Genomic DNA, 20,211 nt, shown 5'->3' on the forward strand with positions numbered 1-20,211 from the left:
GGCGAAGATGGTAGCCCACCAGCGAAACGCTTGCCTTTGCCGGTGGACGAACCAAAAACGCTTCGCCACGATCGAGCGTGCGTGAGCGATTCGCGATCGCTCGTCTCGTCTCGTCTCGTGTCCGCGTGCGCGCGCGATCGTCGCAGGGCGTTACGCGTTGACGCGCGCCTTTGTGTGTTGTGTTGGGTGGGATAGGCCGTTGGCTTAAAACGAAAATGTTGCCAATCTGCACCGCAGTAACGGTGTAACGGTTGGTTCGTGCGGATCACTCCTCGCGAACTCGTGAGCTCCCACTCCCGGCACTCGGCTGGTGTTGCTTTTCTCGGATCCTTCTCCGCCGCGAGCAGGAGCGCGTCCGGTGATCGCTGATCGGGAGGGATTTCCTCGTTCCCTCGGGAATCGCTGACGCGACGAGCTGGTGGTCCCGTGAGTTCCTCCATTCCATTGACCAGCGTCCCCCGGTGGCCTGGTTTCGATCATCGGTGCATTCTGCTGCCCCCCGGTGCAGCATTCCTGCAGGATATAAAAGGACCGGTGCATCGGCCGGGGACGATACAGTCCGTTCTCGGTGGTCAGCAGGAACAGAAGCAGCAGCAGAACCAGCAACCAACTCCACGGTACAAACACCGGTCCGGTCTTCGATACGGTTGTTGGGCTGCTACCAAGGTGACGCGACGCCTACTACCCGTCGATGATGAATGGGACCGAACCCGGACCTTAGTGCGCTTAGTGTCTGTCTGGAGAAGTCGTTCCTTCTCCTCCTCCTCCATTGCCCGTCTGCCATCGTGTGAATTCTCCTTCTAAGTACGCACTACACCCCCCCTCTGGTCCGGGATCTTCCGTGAGTTGCATCGCGTCCGGATTTCGATTGACCACGGATCGCGTGCTCGTCGCTCGGGTGTGAGAAAACGGTGCACAGTTCGTGGAAGTGACTTTACATCAGTCTTTGCTCGGTGATATCAAGCGTGAGCGTGTGTGCTGTTACAGTGTCTGTTGCTGTTGAGTCTTTCAATTTTTTTTGCTGCTACTTAACGGACCTACCGTCACGCCGCCCCGTTGTGATTGTTGTGTTGATTGTTGTCCAGACAGTTTACTGACAGACGACCGACCGATCAATACGCGCTGATTGATCACTGTCAATATGGCGCGCTTGTTCGGTGGTTCAGCGAGACGCACACGGGCCTGTCATGGGCCTTGGCTGGCCTCGTCGTTGCTGGTAAGTGATCCATGAGTTATTTGTACCTTTCGACCTGGGCTCCTCCCTTCCCCTAATTGCTACCGGCCAGGTGCTAATCGCAGCAGCGGATCGACCTGGTCGATGTGTGAGTACAAACGAAGACCGGAGGATCAGAGATAGTGGCCTCACTCAGCACTTTCGGGGGACAAAAAGGTCAACAGCGAACCAGCGATTTGATCGGTTGAGGGTGAGGTTCGTCGCTTAGTTTGATCGTTGAAATCTATTGAATTTTTGGAGATTTGTAAAAATGGAACCTCGGCGCTCGCCGCGATTCGATATCGCGATCGCTGGCAGCGTGGAGTTCGGAAGTCGCGTTCACGCACGGATCGCGCGCGCCCGGTGATGTTGCTCGATAAGCATGCGATGCGCGCGCGCGCGCCTGCACCCCCTCCACCCGGTAATGTTACGCCATTGTTAGCGCGCCGTCAGGGCGCGAGACATGCGCCGACGGTGCGACATTTTCACCATCAAGCCGACGCCGATGATCACCACTCCCGCGATGACTCCCGCGTGGTGCTCGTCGGTTTCGGTCCGGTCCGGTCTTCGGTCTTTCGACAGACCTGCACCTCGCTCGCCCGAAATGCCCGCTACCCGGCTACCAATTTCATGCGTGGCGTACGGGGATATGAGACATTCCGGTCTCTCGCTCTTTGTGTGTGTGTGTGTGTGTGAGTGTGACCCGTTGGAGAAGACACTCTCTGGTAGTGGCCAAATCTTGTCTCGAGCGGCCGAGGTCGGATTCAAATTCGTGTGGCACCGGACCAACAACCCAACCCCCAGCACCACCACCACCACCATCGAGGGCCTTTTGACTTTGAATTTTTGTGACTTTGCGTCTCTTCACGCTTCTTCATCTTCGCGGCTGATAGTGCGGCTGGCGGCTGGTTGTGCCAGACCCGAGGGAGGCCAGCGGATTCGGCGCTTGGGGATCAGCGCCAAGCCGTCGCTCGCCATCGCTCGCCGTCGCTCGCCGAGAAACAATCAATTATGCAATCGAACAAATACACTTCGCGCGATGACAACAACGCAGACGGTAGGCACCGTAAAGGGGGGTTCGGGGATTGGCTTCGATGGGTTTTAGCGCATCGCATCGTCGTTGTTGTTGTCGTCGTCGTCAACCCGGTTGGGAGGTTGTCTTAGAGAAGGGTGCCATAGTCGCTGCACTTCACTCCAAAACCCTTGTGTTAGTTAGTGCACGCAGCCCACTAACGCAACCTTCCTCTGCCTCGATCGAGGGTGGATTTGGATGACGACGATGACGCTGCTGATGATGCTGATCATCTGTTCAGGTTGGCGTTCGGTGCGTTGTGGTTGTGATGATGTGTGGTCGGTCTGATTGTTGCGGTTGGCCTCCCTCCCTCCCCTCACCGGGGGTGGCGCGTGGGAAATCGCGTTTGTGACAGAACGCGAATCCATAAATTCGAGAACTACTCAGATTAGCTTAGACGCTGTTAGAGTGGTGGTGGGCGGTGGGAAGGGTGGTTGTCCCGTGGCGGTTCCTCCGGCGGCGGTGCACAATAGTTGTGAGAGGAAACCCGATGGCCACGGTGTGCTTTAGATCTTCATTTGTTTATTTATTAGATTATAAGTCAGTGAAAGGGATTGGCATGGGATTCGTGGTGGGTTTTTTGTAACATTCGTTTGAAGAGAAGGAGAGCGCCAAGCACAAGCGATCGTTCGTTTCGTGGTCAATTGTTGTGCGACCTGTTTGCAAATTCTGTTGCTAATTTTTATCATCCATTCTTCTAGGTTTAGAAAGCTCGAATAATTAGTGCAAAGATTGTGTAGATTTGTGGCCTAGCCATTAGCCAAAATTATTGTGGCTGGTTTCATCAGAGAGCTGTTGCAAAAAATATGCAAGTAAAGTGAAGAATAGAAGTGACGATTACAAGGTTTTCAAATTTTTCATTTACAACATATGAACCTACTCACTTTTAATACGTTGTGATAAATAAAATTGTAAAGATTACAACATACAGTCAAACAGAAAACTGTAACTGGATTATGGAAATCAAAATGAAGACGGTAATAGAAATTATTATTGTGAGTAGTTTTTCATTATTATTCTTTTCTTTTCTCTACATAAATTTGTTAAAAATACACCAAGAGCGTGTTTTTCTAACTCTTCGTAACTCTTGTAAAATATTTTCCACGTTTTTTTTGCCTTAAAGAAGCCTCATTATGAATCCAAGCAAATCATGCGAGCAGCAAGAACATAAAAGAGCAATCAGGGCACGGCCGGTGGCAACCGGATGCAAACATTTCAAAGTGTAACGGAAAATGACAACTGCTCTGACATGAAGACATTTAGAAATTTAAAGGCCAACACCATAATCCCGCCTGTGTGTTTGTAGAGCAATAAATGGGCTCTTTCCGTGGTGCGAGATAGCCTTTCCATGTGTTGACCTTTGCCACACGGTCCAGTGGCTATTGGCGTATTGGTTTATCTGCTAATAATCCGCGCCTTTTGATACACCTTAGAACCAGTTAAAGTGTCGCAACATCCTGAAGCAGGCCTCCACAACCTGGGCCAAAGACTGCTGACGCCATAATTGAATTGAACTTCCAGCCAATTTCAGCATTTCAATTAGTGGTGTTTGTGTAGCATATTTCGTTGGTTTGTCTTGTGTCAGAATGCGAGAATGCTTCCTCTACGCGCTACACGTTCAGAGGCAGAGAAAGCCCCCCGGCGGGGAGGGAGGAGGGTGAACCACGCGGTCACACCGCGTCAATGTCGCCATCAGTAACGCACCGCAGCGCATACCAGCCATACACCGTGCTATCGATACAAAACCACATGTTGCTGTGAAACCGATCAGCTGGCTGGAGCGCTCTCCGACTGTGTGAACCAACAGCTGATTGTTGCGGCCTGTGAACCGCGTGCCAGTGCCCTTTAACGTCCGCAGCATCCGCACCCCCGTTCCCTGCCGGTATGCTTATACCCTCGGTAGCAATGCTGCCAGCTAAATGGTTTACAAACGACTCACCACCACCACCATCAGCACCCCGTTCCTGGAGTTAGCTGGTTGGTATTGAAAATTATTTAAATTATTGACTCGCGGCACTGGCGGCAACTGGTGGGGTGGGCTGGTAGGGGATGGTAATTAGCGATCCCACCCACCCCGAAACCGGTACCGGCGGTTTCCGGTCCCCTGTTCACACTACGCTCTCCGTCTTTCTCTCTCTCTGTTTCTCTCTCTACGCACGATTCACGCATTGTTTCCCGCATTTGCTTCAAGCCATGCTTCACCACGTGGTACGATCGTCCGCATGGTCTTCGTCGACTACTGTCGGCTGGTGACCTTTGAATGCGTGACGACATGGTTTTTCGAGCTGATACGAAAAGCCTCCTCGAACAATCACCCTCACCGGGCGCTGGGGTTGACCAGCCCGCTTCTGCGAAAGCGGAAAATGGTGGCCGCGTGGCGTACCTCGCACAAGAATCACAAGAAACTCCGACCACCTGTGCTGTGTCCTCACTTCGCCTGTGACCTCCGCTTCAGAGGCCATGTTTATGGTATCAGCGACCATGTTAGCGTCAAATTAGAACCACAATGGACCATAAATGCTTGCAAATGGATCTCCTGAGAAACCACCATCGTCGGCGCAATCGGCGCCAGCGCTAATTGCAGAAGAGGACGAACTCGAGAGGACGTTGGCCAGCTGGTACAGTGCGATCGCATCCCGCCATCCCGTCACTTTCTGGCGCGACAAATAACACACAGAAATTTCTATGGTCCGGGGCTCGTTAGCAAATCGAAGCAACCGGTGGCCTTCGCCGAATCAAACCTCAAGTGTGTATGTGTGTGTGTGTGTGTGAAACGTGGTGCTGGCTGGCAGGCCGAGGATCCCGGGGCATCATCGCGTCATGGCGCGCACGCGGTTCAAGGTTCCGGTGCGGTCCATTCTAACAAATCAAAATAAAAAGGCTTCGACCATCGCACGCCATCTTCTCTGCGGAGCAGCACTTTGATCCAAATCGCTCAAGCCCATATTTGGAGTGTACTGCACGGGAGGGTGGGGGAACGGTGATTGGGCACGTCGCCAAGGGGAAGGGAACGTCGGGAACGGGAGACGACACTCGAAGCTTCCGCCTAAACAAACGCCAACGTCAAAACCACGCGTTTCGCGACATTAAAGTGGAAGCTGCAGTGCGGGAGGGGGGATGCCACGAATTAAAGCCCCGGCATCGTTCGAGCGCACTTGAGACGACGACGACGACGACGACGCCGTTTGCAGATGGGTTTTGTGTGCGATGGCGACAGCAGCTCCACCACCACCACCACCATCACCAGCGATGGCACACCGTGTTGCGTCTTCGACTCCTTCGCCTGCGGTATGGGCGGACGGGCGCTGCGCTGCGTGGTGGAGACGCACCGCGTGATATAGATAAATGTGAAGGATAACTGAATGGCGCGAATGGCCCGGTGCCTAGGTCTGGCGAGAATGCGTTTTACAGTAATGTCAGGCACCAGTTGCGGAATGTATGTTGCGGAAAGATTTATGAAGCATTTGGAATCGGTTCGGTGCCGCAGTTCCGAATGGCCGTCGCTGGAATTATTCGAGCTTTGTATGCGAAACGGTTGCTGTATGCTGTTATCGTATTACGTTCCCAAACAAACCTAAGAAAGGGATGGGTTAAGCATAAAAGCGATTTAATTTTATTGTATTCCAAAACCGATTTGTAACGAATTGTTTCAAATTCAATTCTCAACGGCAACGGTCTGGTCCGGATGCCGGATACCTAGCTTGCTGTGTTTCGTTCGCAGTATCGATCCAGGTGACGGATGTGAATGGTTTGTTCGCGTCGTTTTACACACCGCGGTCCTAGACGTTCATCTCCAGCAGCGATTCTGACGCTGATAAGCATTATCGATTGGATATATCAAGTTGTTTGCCCGCCTCCTCCGAAGCGTTGGCGGAATCGGAAGGAGCGACGGAGCGACGGAGTGTGGAAGCCCATCCTAATTGATTTATGTGCCAGACAGAAAAGTTTTTCTCCTGCCAATTCTTTGTGCCCGGGCCACCTGCAGCTAGACAAAGTTTACGCGAAGAAGCCGGCCGAGCGTCTAGCCGTGGCGTACCGTTGGGTGTAATTAGGTTAGGGCGCTATCGTTTTGTATGTCTCGTTGAACTGTGTTCTTGGTCGTCATATGGCTTGATGAGGCTATGGATCAGTATGATCGTCTTTTATTGATTTGAAACAAGGCACCAAAAGAAGGATAGTTGCATAGCAGATGTTCTCAAAGTGAATTCACATGGATGGACTTAAGTTCAGACACACATACTACATGTTTATCAAAATAATCCCTCCCAGTGCACATAAATCTCCATTTCATTTATGGATCATTTGATGTGGATTCATTTCACCGCGCGAGTAAACAGAAGCGAGCAACAAACGGCGACGGCGAGCCTCCAGACCAGCAGGCTCTCAGCGGCTCGTTAAGGTCCGTTCCAGCTGCTCAAACATCTCGTGACATCTCCAGCATCCCCTCGCCAGCGGGTATATTGGCCTTGAGCCGTGAAATGAAATTACCCGCAATAAATATTGTATTTTGACGGCTTCCGGTCGAATATTGTCGAAACAGTCGCGGCTTCCGAATGTCTCGAGCCGGTAGCTGGAGTACAGGCCCTCTATATGAAACGGAGCAGATCGTTTATCATGCTGGAGCGAAACCTTCGTTCCTTCATTCGTTTCGCTCTTGCGCCTTTGCGTTGTGTTGCGAGATTTGTCAAGCGCATTATCACTGAAGCATTGATGTGTTTTTCATGTGTTTTTATGTTTTCTGCATTGCACACCGCGGTGGGTGTCTTCGAACAGAATCGCTTCGAACAGAAGGAGAAAAAATGAAACCGAAATCGAATGAAAAATAAATAAAATATTTATAATTCATTTCCCCCCGACCACGATGACATTGAGTGCCCTTATAGATTGTAGCAATAAGCGTCACCATCTTGCGATGATTCATACCGTTCTCCGATTCATTCCCCGTTCTTGCTCTTGTGAGTCGAGATGCTTTAAGAACGTTTGGGCAAGTGGGCGGTCGGTTTTTGGTGATGGACATTACGTCATGTAAGATTCTGTTCCGCATCTTTCGGGGATGGCGTCTTCGAGCAGTGATCAAACGAAACGGAGACACCAACGATGACGACGAAGAGGACGCGCAGACGTTTGTAATTGGGCGGCAGCTCGGTGACCGGTGTTGCCTCACCGTTTGCTTGCCCTGTAGGAGAAGCTTAGAGAAGTGATGACATTCGCTCTGCGCAGAGCACGCGTCGCGATGAGAGGCACGTGCTACGAAGGTGGTGTAGAGTAATAGTCTCTAGGTTAATATCACTGACTGAGTTTGTGGTTGGTGAGGCTATTCGTCTTGTTGGACGACACGGAATGTATGTTGTCCTACTTACTTAGATTCAGGCTAGCGTTGTTTTTGTTAGAAGCGCGCACCCGAGTTTTGGGTGTTAGTTTTTGGTATGATAAAGCGACTTCAACCAGCATCCATTGCAAGTAGGGCACTGAGTGACCATGTTATAGTTGATTTCGTAAGCAAATGTTTGGGTAATGCGGCTTATGGAGCATAAGAAAGCATACGGTTGGTACGTTGATGTTAATTTGAAATGGAACAGGTGAAATTACTGCAGTTCGGGGTTTAAGCAATCAAACATGTGTTGTTTTAAGCATGATGATCCACTTCGGGATTTGCACCACTCAGCGTTAGTGCCACATTTACTACAAACAAGGTATTTCAATGGGACTTGGTGAAACCAAAACCTACTCAAACTGGAATGATGCTGCATGTCGTTTTTGTTTGTAACGTTGAATGCAGAATGAATGCTTCATGAGATCTCGAGGAGACAACCATGAAAGTCTTCTGCAGGAGCACGGTATCAGGAATCTCTTGGAATGCTTAGCGGCACATTCTCATGCGGAACGCAGGGCTCGCGATGATGTAAATCGAAATGGCCAGCAGGACCAGCAGTTAGCCAGCACCAAGCACCAGGATTGTGAATAATTTTTGTTCTGCTCTTCACCTCCGTAATACCGATTGTGCATCCAATCATTCGGCATCCAATTACGATGTCCTACGATCCTGTTATGGTTTCGCAGCTAAACCACAACCAGTAGCAGCAGCAGCAGCAGCAGCAGCAGCAGTTCCTGGTCGTCCGAAACCGCCGGACGAGTGTGAATCTATGTCGGGTCATGCTATGCTAGTGAGCTTTCTGATTTGAATTGGCTTTCCCCCATTGCTGGCATTTTTCGCTGGCCCGTCCTTTCCTGTCTCTCGGTGTACAGCGAACGACGGCCGGCGACCGAAACATCGGACGAAGGCAAACTCTGGCAAATTAAACTCAGCGACAGCGTGAAATTGGTGCAGCCCAGGATCGGTGTCTAGTGGCGGCCTAGGCGACGAGGCGACAAGAATCGTCCGCAACATGAACCGCTGGATGCCTTTGCGGCCAGAGCATCGTCTTCTACGAACAACCAAACCATTCTTGGCGAAACGGAACGTCCCGGACATGAGAGCTATGGCTATCTAGTCGCAAACGCGCTGCTTATCCGAACGAACACCGGCAGCAGCAAATAACAATTAATCTGTTTTTCTCTTTCGTCCCTCGGTTACATGGTTGGTGGTGCCTTAGAAAATAAAGGGGGGGCCAGCATAATGATGTGCCATTAGTTGCCAGTGCATAATGCAAAACCTTCTGCACACCCCCCCTCCCCCGGCCGGCCACCAGGCCCCTTCTTTCAGTGTTCTTGGTCTATATGGTGGATGGTCTCCTTTCCAAACGCCAGCACGGGTCAAGGCCATGGTGTGCTGCTTGTCGGTGTGAGCCGTAAGTGTCGGGAGCTTTAATTGAATTAAAATGTACAACACATCGCAACGGTAGATAAGGACTGGAAAGGGTTTGTTGGTCAAGCCGGTTGCTGAAAGGGAGCGCCGGGCCGCCCCTTATCCGCCTTTAATCCTGATTCTCCCATGCTTGTGCTGGAAGCAGATGATATTTTTTCATGTAAGGGACTTAACGGCAGTCCCGGCTTAGCAAAGTGCAACTAGGAAGTGAAGTGCTGCAGCAAATGGATTGTGTTTGTGTGTTTACTAGTAGCGGCCATACTGAGTTAATGGTTTCTAGCATCGTTACGAAGGGAGCGCTCCATGCTGGAACAATAAACTGTGCGAAAGAGATGGCATAGACCAATTGTGACTCATTTGCGCTAAGATTAAGATCGTAAAATTGCAATCATCTGCTTTGCTTTCAGAGTTACGGGAACAGCAAGGGCGAAAGAAGGATGTTACATCGCTTTAGCGAACAACCCAACATGCGTGCAATTCCTTTGAGATGATGTGCTCTAGCATCTACCATCTACCATCCTAGGCATCGTCTTCCGGATGAGCTTTTAAGAGTCTCGAGAGCATTAAACCTAATAGCAGCTGAGGAAGTGGCTTGGGTTTCTTCTCAGCCACTTCTCTACCTCGAAGAACCAAAATCAACTTCCTCAAACCGTTGCCAGCGATGAATGGAAAGTAATCTGGCCCAGGAAAAAGGGGTTGTTACTGAATGACACAATCTTCTTTTACCACCGCCCCCCCACAAAAAAACCATCGTGATCATCGGGGTGGAGGAAAAAGGATTTTCTCCACAAATAGGTTGTGTTTATTTTAACGTCACACTCCTTCTGCACCACCCCGGGCCTCTCCCCGGTAAAAAGGATGTGGAAATGTGAACTCCGAAGGAATGAAAATGGAAGTTTCCGAAATGGAAACATTCCTTGCCGACTGTATCCGGTTACTGCGTGAAGCACTAGAAAACATCCATACAGCGAAAATTCAAATCCGTTGAATCCCGAGAAACGGAAGGCAACGCATGCCGTGCCATTGGTGCAACTAGGGGCGTCATATTCGTCCGGTTGATATGGGTTAGCCAAAAAGGGAACAGGGAAGCGTTGAGCTTTGAAGAGGGTTTTTTTTGGGGGCGTTTGCTTTAGCCACCGCCTTCATTTGCCAGTGTTTCAAGGATTGCTTTGATGCTCACTCGACGGGTTTGTCCACTGCCAAGATGTCGTGATGGTTGATTTGATATTGGTGTTTTCGCAGAAGGACATTGGCTCTGGCTGTGTGCGTGTGTGTTGGCGTGTGTAAATAATGTTGACTTCGGTTTACATTGACGACCAATCGTTCGACGAAGGAGTGAGGTTTTGATTTCAAGAGCGTTTATTAAGGAAGGTGACAGTTAACACTGTGTTGAAATTTACGAAATTGACTCCCGGGGGAGTCTCAAACTGTGGTTTGGATGTTAGATGGTCATGGCGTAACAAATCAGGTACGAAATTAGTAAAAAAGCAAAAGTAATTAGATTCGTTAGTCGATTGCACATTCAATATGATAGCTTCGCATCAAGTAAATGTTGAACTGACCAAGAGAGCAAACATATCTTTCGATCCTAATCTCTTCCTAGCTTCCTGTTTCGAAGTAGATTTCAAACTTAATCAACATAGCCGCAAAAATACATTCGCATTCGTTTACCAGCACACGGCGCAAAGTTCAATCATCTTTTTCCATCTTCCGGATATTGCTTTTCTCTCATCCCAATATCGCTGGCATTCTGCCACTGTTCCAAACTGTTTCATCCGATATTAGGTCATTTTTGACCAAACAAGTGCTGGCAAAAGCACCGTTCAAGGCACCGGAAATCACATCTTGGTCCTGTTTAGCCACTTGTAATCAGATAAGCTTCTCTAAGCATCCATCTGAGGGCTTTGCTCACGCTCCTGTTCTGTTGGATGTACTACAGTGTAGTTGTGTACGACTTTCGATGACAGTAATAGTTCAGTTCGGTCGCTGCTGCCCTTCATTTTACGCAGCTTATAGTGGATCACATAGCGTAGATTTATCAGAACGCGGATTATCATTAGCTTCGTTCTTGTGCGGTCGAGTTTGTGTCGTAGCCGGAAGCGCTTTCATCGTCGAGTTGTGATACAATTGGAGATTGGAGCCTGTTCGTGTCTCTTGACCCGCTGAGGCTCGGTTTGGACGACTCCAACCTAAGGCCGTTTTCATGTCTTTACAACTTTTTGCAACTTTGACGTCCCAACTCGGGTCAAATTGATGTTGTTTTCCGAATGTTTGAGGCATTTGTGGTTATCTTTTTCATCTAGGAACTCTTGGCGTGTTTATTAGGCGTGGAGAGAACTTTGAAGGGGAGCTTTCATAAAAATGGTTGATATGGGTCGGTAGGAGTTTTGTATGGAAAAATCAAATTGAATGGAAATTATGCCTTCGAAATACCATATTTTGCCAGTAAAGACTGTAGTGTCTGATGCGACTGTTTTGGTGTTAACTGATTATGCACATTCCAATTAACTTATTAGAAAAAGATCAATTGTAGAACCCAGAAAGGTTAAACTAAAGGCTTAAAACTGACATTCCGTTCAGTTAGCGCGATGATAACCAGCTTAGCATTCATACAGCCACATCGATTCAACCCACCACCACCGTACAGTGCTCATAGGAAGCCATAAGCATAGGAAGTAAGCATCAGCGGTACGAAAGCCCTTACGATAAGGTCGTCAATATGCTGACGGTTGCTCATGGAGCAAATGGAGCCACTAAGACAATGCTCAACCCGCATATGATGTGCCCTTCGCTGGGTGCGTCAATATGATTCCAGCCCTGTTGGGTAGACGGGACCTCGAGAAACTCGAGAAACAATTGTATGTCAAACGTTGCAATCCCTGTCACATGGCACACCGTGCACGGGCGGGACAGGCATCGAGTGTCACAAAACTACCGAAAAGAGAAGGGAAAATGTCATGTTACCGGGGCTTGTTATGCGAGCTGTTCTGACAGAGAACGGGCATAGAATGCGAAGATGTCCCGGTATTATGCAATCCAAGGATTCTGTTGGCCTGCGATGGATGCTCGATTGTGTAATAGGAGCATTGGTGCATTGGTGTGGATCGCCCTGCAACGGAACAGGCAAAGTAGGCGAAGACCTCTCGCTCATTCATTTGCGATATAACGTTACTAAACTGATTTGTCCTGGATTGAGCAAAGTATAGGACGGGATGAGAGATCGGAGGATGGGTTTAATACCGGAACTTACCGCAAACACGACATGCCATAACGGTAGATGGACTGTACCGAGCACATCCGGATTAACATTTATCTTTTCGATGATGTATGTGCTCACGTATGTGCGCTAGTAATCGCGCTTGCTCGCTATTGTTGATCGTGTGAAAATGTCTAGAGTGGAATGGAAAATGGGCTTTGAAGTTGTTTCTTAGAAACCGATACACCACACAAGGCACGTGCTTTTCGCATCCGTTTGGTGTAATGTTTTTGTAGTCTATTGCTGCTCTGTTTTCTAGTGTGTTTCCATTTTGTTAATGAACATAGTTCAGCTAGTTTAGACTACGAGGGATAACCCTATTAAACCGTTATTTCGAATACTCTCGAAAGATGTTCAGATGACTTCTTTTATCGATTATTCGATTGTTGACTTTGGAAACAATTAAAAATTCAATCGAAAGATTGTCTTTCAAAACATTCCAACGTATTTTACCCTCAAGATTGATTATAAATCACTGTTTTTCCCTTTCGTACAGATCTTGACGTACCTGGCATGTCTCGGGAGCACGGAACAGGAAGTGATAGTGGCGATCGACGAGCCTGGCAAAACGCAGTACCATGAGGCGAACTTTAATACAAGTAAGCTGAAAATTTTTGCAGCAGCTTTTTAGTTGGGCAACGGTTTAAGACTCTTGTTAATTTGCAGGTTCCTATCAGTACGGCTACAAGGTAGGCCCGAACGGACAGTTTCACCATGAATCGCGTGGACCCGACGGTGTTACCTACGGCTGTTACGGCTACATTGATCCGAATGGACTGTTACGAGTAACACATTACGTTGCGGATACTCATGGCTATAGGGTGGTAGTTCCAAATCAGCCCGTCGAGATATTTGCCGAAGCTCCATCGCAGTACAGCAAGTGAGTGAGAAAGGGTTTGGTGGTCAGTGATGGTCCATGACTAATGCATGACGATTTGCCTTCGCTTTGCAGCTCTATATCAGAGGATGAACCACAAGAGCGACGACGAGGAGAGTTACGACCCTGGAATGAGCTGTATCTACCGAAGGGATGTGGAATGTTCCCGGGAGGAATTAGACCAGGGGGCCCATCTGGTGGTAATACACCACCACCTTCTCCTCCTTCTCCTGCTCCTACGCCAGGTGAGTATTTGGAATGGGGGGGTTTTCTTATCCTATTGGTCGTGCATTAGACCGGCAGGTATCCAGCACCTTTTTTTGACACCTGGTAGAAAGCACTTAGTCATTGGCACGATCGTTTACTCTGCACACCTCCCTATAGCACCAACACCAAGACCAGGAAGCACCGGTGGAAACGGAAGTTCGCAAGGTATTGTTTAAGATGAAACTATAACCGCACTGCACGTTGCAGGTTACTCAACACCACTAATCCCTCCGTAGGAACCTATCCTCCTAATCAAGGGCAAGGTCAATGGCAGGGTCAAGGCCAGGGTCAAGGGCAAGGCCAGGGTCAAGGACAAAGCCAGGGTCAAGGGCAAGGCCAAGGCCAAGGACCTTCTCAAGGACAAGGACAGGGTCAAGGCCAAGGGCAAGGACCTTCTCAAGGCCAAGGACAATGGCAGGGTCAGGGTCAAGGACAAGGACAGGGTCAGGGACAAGGACAAGGACAATGGCAGGGTCAGGGTCAGGGGCAAGGACAAGGACAAGGACAAGGACAAGGGCAGGGTCAGGGACAGGGTCAAGGACAAGGACAGGGTCAAGGACAAGGACACGGACAGGGGCAAGGACAGGGACAGGGGCAATGGCAAGGGAGTCAGGGTCAGGGGCAAGGACAGGGTCAGGGTCAAGGACAAGGACAATGGCAGGGTCAGGGTCAGGGTCAGGGTCAGGGTCAAGGGCAAGGACAGGGACAGGGGCAATGGCAAGGGGGTCAGGGTCAGGGGCAAGGACAGGGTCAGGGACAAGGACAAGGACAATGGCAGGGACAGGGTCAGGGTCAAGGACAAGGACAATGGCAGGGACAGGGTCAGGGACAGGGTCAAGGACAGGGACAAGGACAGGGGCAATGGCAGGGCCAGGGTCAGGGTCAAGGACAAGGACAAGGACAAGGACAAGGCCAGCAACAGGGAACACATCAGGGACAACATCAAGGATCTCATCAGGAATCACTTGGATCCGGGAGCCATCAAGGACAGCACCAGGGAAGCCATCAGGGTGTTCAGGGTGGACAGCATCAGGGGCAACACCAAGGCTCGCACCAAGGACCCATCAGTTCGGGTCAGCATCAGGGCCAGCATCAAGGAAGCCACCAGGGGACTAACGGTGAGCACCAGGGGCAACATCAGGGTTCCCATCAGGGACCTATCAGCTCAGGCCAGCACCAGGGTCAACATCAAGGGAGCCATCAGGGAACTAATGGAGAGCATCAAGGACAGCATCAGGGCAGCCATCAGGGACCGATAAGCTCGGGAGAGCATCAATCGCAACACCAAGGTAGCCATCAAGGCATTCACAGTGGACAACACCAAGGACAGCACCAGGGCTCTCATCAAGGACCCATCAGTTCAGGCCAGCACCAGGGCCAACATCAGGGAAGCCACGAAGGAATACACAGTGGACAGCATCAGGTGAGGTCACATCCCTGAGTGATCGTCGATCGTTCGAATGGATATCCATAAGGGCCCTATGCTTTCGCCATTGTAGGGAGAACATCAACACCAGCACCAGGGTCCGATCGTTGAAAGTCAGCACCAAGGAAGCCATCAAGGAAGCCACCAGGGATTGACGCAAGGTCAGTTCCAGGGACAGCACCAAGGCCAACACCAGAACCCCATCAGTGGTAACAAGGAGGAGCACAACGTGCAGGTGCAAGTGTCTTGGGGCCAAGGCCAAGGATCCCAGGGCCAAACTCAAGGCCAAGGCTCTCAAGGACAATCGCAGGGTCAAGGATCGCAGACCCAAACCCAGGGTCAAGGATCGCAGACCCAAACCCAGGGTCAAGGAACGCAGACCCAAACCCAGGGTCAAGGATCGCAGGGCCAATCACAGGGTCAAACACAACGACCACCAGTTGGAGGTAATGTATCTCCACCGTGAGCAGAATTTGCGCAGAGACTTACAGATGATCGAAATGATCGGTAGTGATATGAAGTCGATGATAGTCATTAGCCACGTGGTAACCTTACGTTAATTGACTTGATCTAGTATTAGTTTTAATTAATTAATTTAACAAAATGGAAACTAATCCTACACATACACAGAGACACGCATAAACACATTCGCACACAATTATCTTTTCACGTCACTCCACCACTCGCACATGCACACACACACCCGCTGCACACGGATACGATCACACGTACTCACATCACACATGCCAACATCAACACGCACGCAACAGTACAAATCGGGTTCGGCTTTAAACCGGGCAATGGGGGGCTGCAGGCAACGCTGGGCCTAGGTGGACTACACGGTAAATACCTGCCGGAGTACGAACGCACGACTCCATCCTTCTGCCATCTCTTGTGACCAACTAATGACATTGCGCCTGTGCCGTCGCTCGGACCGGTAACCTGTGCGATCCGTGGCCATATGCAGGAGGTCTATCCATAGGTACGAACGTGTCGACAGCGGGCATCAGTGGTATGGCCAGCGCGTCCCACACTGGACCAAACCACAGCACCTCGGGTACGATTGGGGCCGGAGTTGGAACTGGTGGTGTACATGCTGGGGGCACGGCCAACACCACGACCACAATACTTGGTACCACGATCGATCATACGCACACGACGAACGTCACGTTTGGTGGAACTGATGGTGCCCAGCTGGTGCACGGTGGCCAGAACTCGATCGAGAATCAGCACGTAACCGTGGCCGGAACCGTCGATGTGCTGGTCGGCGTACAAGCAGGTTTGATCAATAGTACCCTCAGTCATACCGGGCAAGCCTCGGTCGGTGGTGTCGACGTAAGTAGCGCCACGGCGGTTGGTGCAGGAATCGAGGGCAATCTCACGGCCGGACTGTCCGGGGCTGCACATCTAACGCACAATGCCACCATCTCGATTCCAACCGTCGGACAAGGTAGTATGGCCGGCCGCTCGAAGCCGGCAATCTCACCCATTCCTTCTGACCGTTCCTCCTTCCTACAATCAGACCTCGTTATGAGGTTGCGTTTTGTGGTGGCGGGTATCTAGTGGGGAATGTAGCCTGGTAGTGCATGGATGTAACGCTAGAATTGCGTTGTAGATTTGTGGCAGTAATGGCGAGGCTGTCGGGATTCTAATACCTTCCATCTGCTCTTTTAGGTACTACGACGACGGACCGTCCAGCGCAGGGACAGGGACCACCACCGACCGGTACAACGGCCGTCCCTGGTTCTCCCGGAACCGCTATCGGTGTGTATCCACCGACGAAACCGATCGACACGAGCTCTCCACCAGCTGGCAGCACGAACGGTGGCAGCAACAACAACAACAACAACAACAACAACAATCCGGACAATCAACCCACCAATCCCAACTACCAGATAGCTGTCTCGCAGTATCCGTACTTCTTCGTTCCATACCCCTACCCACCACCGAGTGTACCGCAAGCGCCCTGCAACTGTCCGGCTGATCAGCAGAACCAGCAACAACAAGGCCACCAGCAGCCGACCGGCTATCTCGGATTCATTCCCGTCATTTACATTCCGAACTGTAATGCACAGAACAGTGGTGCACCGAAGACTTTGCCGGCGAACTTCAACTGGCCAGCGCCTCCACCGCTCGGTAAAACGCTGGACGAGCTACCAGCTCAGCGACTGTTACAAAAGCCAGACGGTAGCTGGGTGCTGCAGCGTGCCCGCAACCGTTCCCGACGACTCCGCACTCGCCGGCCACCGGCGGTACTGCCTGCGGAGCTTGCGAATGTGAATTTTCTCGGGCGCAAGTAGAACGCGCACTGTGGTCAGGGACTCGCTAGAGAAAGGATAATACTCATCTTAGGCTTAGCTCATCAAATAAAGTAACGTCGGAGTGAGACAATGTGCGAGATAGAGAGGGAGCGGAAGGAGTTAGTATGCTTGCAGGATTGACACGTGACTGTGGCCACGGTTTACCGTTGCATTCACACTCCTCTCCCTACTGTGATGACTGTGTTCCGCCGAATGAACGATATTGGACAAGCGGAATGCTTTATTCGACGACGATCACGTGTGGCCAGAGCTTGCCTTAGCGTTTTGAGAGCGTAACACTTAGTTAAGCCAATCGGGAGGTCTTGCTGGAGAGTGGAGTGGCCGTTGTTTGCCAGAACAATTGCTGTTAAATTATTTAGAATTCTTGAAATTGAATAAAACGAAATAGACGCATTTACGGAGATTCGGTGGTATGTCGGTGGTTATGTTCTAGAATTCCGTGGAAGAGAAAATGAAATTGTTCGAAGAAGGTGATTTTCACAGGCTGGCAGATGCGATTTTTGTAACCTACAAGGACATTTGTAAAAACATGCGAATTCTCATTAGCGTGAACTCTATGTAAACCATTTCCAGGGTTTACATAGAGTTCACGCTGAAGAGAATTAATTACCGAGTAAAAAATGCTTACGCCTAGTGTTGGGTAAATGGGCTCTTCTCAGTGAGCGGAGCGCGGTCCTCCGCTCACCTAAAAGAGCGGAGCACGAGCCCCCGCTCTTTTGCTCCGCTCTTTTCTCACCGCTCTTTTGCTCCGCTCTTTTCTCACCGCTCTTTTCTCACCGCTCTTTTCTCACGCTCACCGCTCCTTTCCGTCCTTTCGCTCTTTTTACACGCTCACCGCTCTTTTCGCTCCTTTAGCTCTTTTTACACGCTCAACGCTCTTTTCGCTCCTTTCGCACAATTGTGCGGTGGGAAGAAGCGAAAAGAGCGGTGAGTGTGTATAAAGAGCGAAAGGAACGAAAGGAGCGAAAGGAGCGAAAGGAGCGAAAAGAGCGGTGAGCGTGAGAAAAGAGCGGTGAGCGTGTAAAAAGAGCTAAAGGAGCGAAAAGAGCGGCGAGCGTGTAAAAAGAGCGGTGAGAAAAGAGCGGAGCAAAAGAGCTAGCGCACTCGGCAATCAACTGAGCGCTCACTCGCTCTTTTACACCTCATCTTCACGGGCAAGAGAAAGCTGAGAATGAGATGAGAATGAAAAAGTTGAGAATGTCAAATCCATATACAAATTTTAGTAAAATTCCGCCACCCGAGAGGAATGCAACATGCCGCAGACGTAAGCGCGAGCGAGAAAACAAATTCCGCGTTTTCCGCCACCTGAGATGCAAATTGCTGCTAGACGTAAGCGCGAGCGAGAAAACAAATTCCGCGCACCTCGAATCGAGAGAGGAGAGCGCGTGCCAGTGCGAAGCCCGCGAGAGCGAAGCGTGCGAGAGCAAAACGCGCAGCGCCAGAGAGAAACGCGCTGTGGAGAAATCAAAGAGCGAATCGCGCGGGCAACTTTGATCTTCTGCACCGTGCATGGAAGGGCGCATATTAAGCAAAACAAAAACATTTCAAAAACCGGACAAAACATTGAAATATTCTGTAACCGCGAAAAACGCGCATTTACAATAAAGCAGAAAAGCATGGTCATGCTGCGTAGCCCTGTAATAGGGCCGTTTAGCTAGTCCATACAAATTCGGAACGAGAATTTTTCCACTCGTGTAGAAACCGAGAAAGGAGAGAATGGAGAATTGAGAATTGAGCTACCTGCAAACTACTTGTGAAACAATGCAGTAGGCGTTTTTTATGTTGGCAACAGTCGTGGTTGCTAAGAAAAATGACCTTTGGAATCCTTGGACAGCGCTCCAAGCGGCAGCTCGGAAAATTACTCATGTTCAAAACGAGAATAGCTCACTTCTCAAAAATTCGTCCAAAAATTCTCGCCTTTTTCATTCTCAGACATCTCTTGCCATGTAGATGAGGTGTGAGAAATTGATGAGAACCAGAATGAGAATGAGAATGAGAATGAGAACCAGACTGAGAATGGCTTACAGTTTTGAAAAGAGTACATGCCTGTAAAGATCTGGTTTTGATATGGTGTGATTTCTTTTGCATTTGTACTTTGCATAACTGGAAAGAAAGGTTTCTTTTGCCGTCCGTCATCTCGGCATGAAGTTATCAACGTTAGCTTTAATTTAATTCGTTCGTGCGATATCGTTCCTATGGTTTTTGGAAATATCCAAGAGCTCTGATAGATCCATCAAACGTGTTTTCTCATTCTCATTCTCATGCTCATTCTTATTCTGGTTCTCATGAGAAGATTTTCAGAATGAAAATTTTCTCAATTTGTGAGAATTTTCTCAATTTGTGAGAATTTTCTCAATTTTTGAGAATTTTCTCAAATTCTTAAAATTTTCTCAATTGCTGAGAATTTTCTCAATTTCTGAGATTTTTCTCAATTTCTGAGAATTTTCTCAATTTCTGAGAATTTCCGCAATTTACGAAAATTTTCTCAAATTCTGAGAATTTTCTCAAATTCTGAGAATTTTCTCAATTTCTGAGAATTTTTTCAATTTTTGATAATTTTCTCAATTTATGGAAATTTTCTCAATTTCTGAGAATTTCCGCAATTTACGAAAATTTTCTCAAATTCTGAGAATTTTCTCAATTTCTGAGAATTTTCTCAATTTCTGAGAATTTTTTTAATTTGTGAGAATTTTCTCAATTTCTGAGAATTTTTTCAATTTTTGAGAATTTTCTCAATTTTTGAGAATTTTCTCAAATTCTTAAAATTTTCTCAATTGCTGAGAATTTTCTCAATTTCTGAGATTTTTCTCAATTTCTGAGAATTTTCTCAACTTGTGCGAATTTTCTCAATTTCTGAGAATTTTCTCAATTTCTGAGAATTTTCTCAATTTCTGAGATTTTTCTCAATTTCTGAGAATTTTCTCAATTTGTGAGAATTTTCCCAATTTGTGAGAATTTTCTCAATTTCTGAGAA

At 49.1% G+C, this 20,211-nt stretch overlaps 1 protein-coding gene across 1 annotated transcript; it reads left to right on the forward strand.

Moving 5' to 3' along the window:
- Window positions 1–305: 305 nt before the first annotated feature.
- On the forward strand, window positions 306–17,653 carry LOC125953846 (uncharacterized). The gene is made up of 8 exons (XM_049683643.1): window positions 306–1,216; window positions 12,843–12,945; window positions 13,013–13,226; window positions 13,299–13,468; window positions 13,608–13,655; window positions 13,727–14,913; window positions 14,990–15,362; window positions 16,591–17,653. Exons 1-8 carry the CDS (start codon window positions 1,142–1,144, stop codon window positions 17,214–17,216), a joined length of 2,796 nt encoding a protein of 931 aa, XP_049539600.1. The 5' UTR covers window positions 306–1,141; the 3' UTR covers window positions 17,217–17,653.
- The last annotated feature ends 2,558 nt before the right edge of the window (window positions 17,654–20,211 follow it).

This window comes from Anopheles darlingi, chromosome 3, assembly GCF_943734745.1.
Source record: "Anopheles darlingi chromosome 3, idAnoDarlMG_H_01, whole genome shotgun sequence".
In the NCBI taxonomy this organism is placed as follows: Eukaryota; Metazoa; Arthropoda; class Insecta; order Diptera; family Culicidae; genus Anopheles; species Anopheles darlingi.

Bases quoted from the DNA above. Each gene is read 5' to 3' on its own strand.
- LOC125953846 (XM_049683643.1), top strand. From the start codon at position 1,142: ATGGCGCGCTTGTTCGGTGGTTCAGCGAGACGCACACGGGCCTGTCAT. The intron at 1,217-12,842 runs GTAAGTGATCCA...CCTTTCGTACAG, and splicing joins GGCTGGCCTCGTCGTTGCTG to ATCTTGACGTACCTGGCATG. The intron at 13,227-13,298 runs GTGAGTGAGAAA...TTCGCTTTGCAG, and splicing joins GCTCCATCGCAGTACAGCAA to CTCTATATCAGAGGATGAAC.